Raw genomic sequence first — 6,712 nt, forward strand, 5'->3', positions numbered from 1 at the left:
ACATTCTATTCTATATGGGTGAGGTCCTACAGTGAGGCATTTCATGGGACCTGGGATTTAGGCCAGAGTTGGCCATTACCCCAACATTGTATATGCACATTCTATTCTATATGGGTGAGGTCCTACAGTGAGGCATGTCATGGGACCTGGGATTTAGGCCAGAGTTGGCCATTACCCCAACATTGTATATGCAACATTCTATTCTATATGGGTGAGCTCCTACAGTGAGGCATGCCATGGGACCTGGGATTTAGGCCAGAGTTGGCCATTACCCCAACATTGTATATGCACATTCTATTCTATATGGGTGAGGTTCTACAGTGAGGCATGTCATGGGATCTGGGATTTAGACCAGAGTTGGCCCATCACCCCAACATTGTATAAGCACATTCTATTCTATATGGATGAGCTCCTACAGTGAGGCATGCCATGGGACCTGGGATTTAAGCCAGAGTTGGCCATTACCCCAACATTGTATATGCACATTCTATTCTATATGGGTGAGGTTCTACAGTGAGGCATGCCATGGGACCTGGGATTTAAGCCAGAGTTGGCCCATTACCCAAACATTGTATATGCACATTCTATTCTATATGGATGAGCTCCTACAGTGAGGCATGCCATGGGACCTGGGATTTAAGCCAGAGTTGGCCATTACCCCAACATTGTATATGCACATTCTATTCTATATGGGTGAGGTTCTACAGTGAGGCATGCCATGGGACCTGGGATTTAAGCCAGAGTTGGCCCATTACCCAAACATTGTATATGCACATTCTATTCTATATGGGTGAGGTCCTACAGTGAGGCATGCCATGAGACCTTGGATTTTAATACCCTACTGTATAAACTAATATGCTACAGATTTATATATCGAAAAAGCTGATTCTATCTTTAATTAATATTATTGAATTAATTTGAACCAAAATATGTCTAAAAGTAAAGTAGAGCTCCAAAAAGGTGTTTAGATTTGGGCTTCCTTTGATTTTGAGTTCTGCAAATCTTGTGTTTAAATTAACCACATATATATATAGTGATGCTCCGCCTGTGGAAAGCAATGGGATGATCACAGCACCAACCACGCCAACCAAAGTTAACCAAACACCACCTGGTAATAATGAATGGTTGCAAAGGTTGGTGATGTTTCAATGTCTGGTTTGTGTTTTAATCTTGTTTTAAACTACTTGTAAATAACTTTATGTCATTGAATATGTTACAATCAAAACCAAATTGTTTGTTAATTTAAAAAAGTAGGCTGGGGTAAAATGGGACACGTTTTATTCTCTTTTCTCGTTCCATATAGCTGTTATCAAAAGATATTTACAGAGTTAAATACCTGTAAAAATAGGATGAAAGTATCCAGGGATCCCATTTTACCCACATAACTATATACGTTTTAAAATTGTAACCATATCATTAAAGGTGAGAATCACTTTTTGTAAATCACAATATTTAGTAAGATGCTTCTCATGCTCATTGAAGCGTGACTACAAGCATAGTTGCTTTGTTAAGATTGATGTGAGAGTCAGACTATATTGTTGTTATGATGGTATGACCAATTTGGTTATGCTTTTCTTCATAAAGTGACACCCTTAGTGATAGTTAACCTGTAATAAATTTCTCCAATTTAAACCCTGATCTGGTGCTCATATGCTCGCACGTTTCTTGTTTAATGAAATTTAAATTTCTAGTTGGTTACAATATAGTTACATTTGAAAAAAATACTAATGTAACAGAACAGGATTGCGTTTGCTCTGCCAGGCATGGATAAACGTTGGCCGATAATAGACTCATTGATAATGAAATTGATGTAATTTAACAAATATATATAACTCTAATAAATTATATTCAAGGTTCCTGCAGTGGAATGCCCGCGACAAGATCCAAGTGTTGGAGAATTTGATCGGCGTGTGTCAACCACATGAAGTTAGACATATGTTGGAAGTTATTGAACCTCAGTTTCAACGAGATTTTATTTCACTTTTACCCAAGGAGGTGGGACTTGAACTCTGTTTATGGTGTGGGAGTTTTGTCTCAAAGCTTTTGCTTGCAGATTTTCGTGCCTTTTTTTAATGTTTATGGTTATAACAATTTAAATAAAGTATGAGGCAGTTTTATCTTTATCGATGGGGTAAGATGGAACATATTTCGAATCCTTGAGAGTGAGACTTAAAAACACGATTATGAAATTTGGGATTTAGGTGCTGACAGTATCCCATCTTACCCCACAGTACTATATTTGATTTTCTTTAAATTCATCTTCAAAAAAAAAAAAATTTATGTATGATTGTGTATTAAATAATTATAAAAACAATTTTTCAGCTTGCGCTCTATGTCCTGAGCTTCCTCCAACCACAAGATCTTCTAATCGCCGCTCAAACTTGTAAATTCTGGAGGATTTTGTCTGAAGATAATTTAATGTGGAGAGAGAAGTGTTTGGAGGAAGGGATCAGCGAACCTTACATGACGAAGATTATGAGGAATAATTGGAAATCCAAACGCAGCGTTGGTTGTGGAAGTACGTGGAAAGCTTCGTTCTTACGCCATGCAAGGATTGAAGCGAACTGGAGAAGCGGGAACACTAAAACACCAAAGGTATGTTTACTTGTTTGTTGCTACAATATAATGTAGATTATTATACCAGTGCTCTTCAACCTTTCCTGGGTTGGTGAACCCCTAAAGTTGTTGGGACGAACTCATGCACCCCTGATTGATTTAACCTAAAACCAATGCTGCTTCTCGATTCCCAGTGATACAAGATGTAGAATTCATATAAAAACTGTAGGAAAGTGGCTAAATTTGTTAAAAATGTTCAAAACTGAATATTATTGCTGAAAATTGTTGAAGTTTGTGATGCATCCTTGTATACACTTTTGTACTGGTGCACCCCGGGCATATTTTTGTGCAACCTAGGGTGGTCCGTGCACACCTGGTGAGACTGTATTAGACTATACTCAAATAAGTATAACTGCTGAAACATAAGTTTTTACTTTTAAAACTAACAAGACCACTATCAATGTAGGCAGTTAAGACACCAAAACCAAATGTATGTTAAGTTATTTGCGGTTGGTGTGACGCAAAATATACCAAAATAATCATTTGTTTAGAATTTACTTTTATATTGTTTTTTTTATACTAATTAATTTTTCAAACCTAAATTTTAATGTTCTATTTCAATTGCTGTTTAAGCTGGTTTTATTTATTCAAAAAAATTATAAGAAAAAGTGTTTTAGGTTAAAAACATTTTTTATGTGTAGATATTAATTTGTATTATATAGTCTGTAAAAGAGTTTTACCTTAATTTTCACATCACAATAATTATATTCATGCATCACAGTTACTAAAGGGTCACGACGATCACGTGATAACTTGTCTTCAATTTAACGGCTCACGAATCGTGAGTGGATCTGATGACAATACACTTAAAGTTTGGTCAGCTATTTCTGGAAAGGTAAAATGTTCAAACGTTTAATCTACAATAAAAAATAAACAATAAAAGTTTAGAAACTTTTTTACAAAACAATGTTTTTTTTATAATTTTTATAAAATATTTTACAAAACAATGATTTTTTATAATTTTTTTTTTATAAAAATACAAACACTGAAATTATTATATTTAAAAAAAATAATATATATATATATATAGTAGGGTGGGGGAAGATGAAACACCTTTAGCACATAGTATCTAAGTATCCTGATCATGTTTTAAACAACGGTCTATGAGAGTCATGAGGACATTTTATGTTTCTTTGAATGTTCTTTGTTTACTACTAAATGGGACGAAAAATTAGAGTTAAAAAGTGTTCTATCTTCAGCCATCCTACTGTATAATATAAAAAACAAAACTCTCTGAACATTGCAGTGCCTTCGAACACTTACCGGCCACACAGGGGGGGTGTGGGCTTCACAGATGAGGAAGAATCTCATTATAAGCGGGTCAACCGATCGAACGTTGAAAATATGGAATGCAGATACTGGTAATTGTGTTTGTTGTATGTAACTTCGGGGCAACGACAGTCATTATAACACGGGTGTTCTGTTTCATACTCCTCGTGCCTGCTTACAAGTTACCACGTATGTAACTTATTTATCCTCGTGTGGCGAGGCAACGACAGTCGTTATAACACGGGTGTTCTGTTTCATACTCCTCGTGCCCGCTTACAAGTTACCATGTATGTAACTTATTTATCCTCACGTGGCGGGGCAACGACAGTCATTATAACACGGGTGTTCTGTTTCATACTCCTCGTGCCTGCTTACAAGTTACCACGTATGTAACTTATTTATCCTCGTGTGGCGGGGCAACGACAGTCATTATAACACGGGTGTTCTGTTTCATACTCCTCGTGCCTGCTTACAAGTTACCACGTATGTAACTTATTTATCCTCGTGTGGCGGGGCAACGACAGTCATTATAACACGGGTGTTCTGTTTCATACTCCTCGTGCCTGCTTACAAGTTACCACGTATGTAACTTATTTATCCTCGTGTGGCGAGGCAACGACAGTCGTTATAACACGGGTGTTCTGTTTCATACTCCTCGTGCCCGCTTACAAGTTACCACGTATGTAACTTATTTATCCTCGTGTGGCGGGCAACGACAGTCGTTATAACACGGGTGTTCTGTTTCATACTCCTCGTGCCCACTTACAAGTTTCCACATATGTAACTTTGTGGGTGATTGTTTTTTTTTTATATGGCTGATAATTTAGACAACCCATTAGTGTCCACTAGGTTGCAGCAATTGCTGTTAAGTGTCTTGCCAAAGTACACATACGCCCACAATGGCAGCAATGAGCCTTGAACCCATTACCTCCAGGTTTGGCGAGCCAACCACATATATTTAGATATCAGAATAATTATTTAATGTCAATATATTTTCAGGTCTTTGTGTCCACACATTATATGGTCATACATCAACTGTAAGATGCTTAGCACTTCATGATAATATGTAAGTTTGAATTTGTTGCTACCTGGTGTATAACATATGTAAACTGTTATGTGGGAAAATCAATGTGTTTTTAGAATTGCATACTGCAGTTGATTTTGAAGTTTCATTATTTAATTTTTGTGTCAATATACTAAATTTGGTGTTGGATGCCAACAGTGTCTTGTTTAAATTGAATCAACTTTAAACCTTTAAACGTCTACAGTAACATATTAGATACTACTGTTAGTTTATTTTTATTTACTTTCAAAAGTTGTTTATTTACTTTTTTCTACATACTTAATCTTATGTCCAACACCCACAGCGTTGTTAGTGGTTCACGTGACGCAACATTGCGTGCTTGGAACATTGACACGGGTGAATGCACGCATTGTCTTGTGGGTCACATGGCAGCCGTTCGTTGCGTTTGTTACGACGGGGAACGAGTTGTATCGGGGGCTTACGATTACATGGTGAAAGTCTGGGATCCAGAGACGGAGGAATGTCTGCATACTTTACAAGGACACACTAATCGTGTCTACTCACTTCAGGTGATTTTATGTCTAAATTTTGTAATTTTGTGCTCATAAATCCACTAACACAATCAATGACTAATAATGTATACTTACTTCAGGTAATTGTAATAGAAATAGAAAAACTACAAAATTTCCAAAAAAATTATTATTGTTATGTTGAAATTTTGTATTTTTGGCGCATTAAAACTACTAACGAATAATCAATGACGTCGCCACAGTCGTATTAACAAGCCCAAAACGGACAAAGTCCAGACATAACAGGAATTAATTTATTTGTAAATAATGCAATTTTACTATTTCATTATGTTAGTATAATGGGCCAATCCTTGCCTAAATCCTAGGACCCATAGAGAGTGTCACTGTGAACCTCGCAGAATCGGACATAATTTTGTAATGTTTGTTTCTTTTTATTTGGATAGGTTTTACACTTTATAATGTTTTGTTATTTTTAAAGTCAACTCAGTCGTTATAACATGGGTGTTCTGTTTCATACACCTCGTGCTTGCTTAAAGTTACCACGTATGTAACTTATTAATCCTCGCATGGCGGGGCAACTCAGTCGTTATAACATGGGTGTTCTGTTTCATACACCTCATGCCCGCTTATTAGGGATGTGCTGAAGTTGTAAAAGCTCGGGTTCGCCGAGCGCCGAGCTTCAACGAAAAGCTCGGCACGAGCCCGAGCACCTATGACGTCATCAAGGAGAAAGGCGTACGAGAACGCGTTCATATTCAGTCGAAAAGCGTCGCTAATTTAAATATTACAGAGCACGTGGTTTGCGGTTAAAAAGACGTCTCGTTTCGTAATTTCCAATAAAAAATATTTAATTAAAAAGTATTTATAACTTTTGCAGCCAGTGGTGCAACTAGCGCGTTCAAAAGGGGTCTGTCATACAGATAAAAACAACGTTATCTCTAAAGCGAAATAAACGCTTTAGATATTGGTTTTGCACACTTTTTATTCTACTTTATGCGGTAAATTAGGACCAATATTACATTATTTATACTTAATTAGAAACGTCTTTTTAATAAATGAAACATTGGTGTAAGTTTTACGCATGTCCATCGTGGATAATCTAACGATTATTCACGCCAGAATAACTTTAATAAACCATTACGATTGTTACATTACAAACGAGATTGTTATAAAACAATCGTGTTTTATTCGCTTCCATACGATCTGTAGTTTGTGTATAATTTTTGTTTCTGATGATTAGTTTAAATGCAGGTAAATCGCGATTATGTAAATT

The 6,712-nt window shown here is 36.4% G+C and overlaps 1 protein-coding gene across 2 annotated transcripts in view; it reads left to right on the plus strand.

Annotated features, from left to right (window-relative positions):
* The window catches only part of LOC100183472 (F-box/WD repeat-containing protein 7), a 15,614-nt gene that overhangs the window by 6,843 nt on the left and 2,059 nt on the right, over positions 1-6,712 (plus strand). For both annotated transcript variants that reach the window (XM_009862402.3, XM_026837719.1), the window contains 7 exons: positions 1,035-1,133; positions 1,854-1,995; positions 2,323-2,595; positions 3,338-3,451; positions 3,863-3,977; positions 4,885-4,951; positions 5,253-5,478. In XM_009862402.3, the coding sequence (XP_009860704.1) occupies positions 1,035-1,133; positions 1,854-1,995; positions 2,323-2,595; positions 3,338-3,451; positions 3,863-3,977; positions 4,885-4,951; positions 5,253-5,478 (1,036 nt within the window). The remainder of the gene's footprint in view (positions 1-1,034; positions 1,134-1,853; positions 1,996-2,322; positions 2,596-3,337; positions 3,452-3,862; positions 3,978-4,884; positions 4,952-5,252; positions 5,479-6,712) is intronic.

Source organism: Ciona intestinalis, chromosome 14, assembly GCF_000224145.3.
Source record: "Ciona intestinalis chromosome 14, KH, whole genome shotgun sequence".
NCBI lineage: Eukaryota > Metazoa > Chordata > Ascidiacea > Phlebobranchia > Cionidae > Ciona > Ciona intestinalis.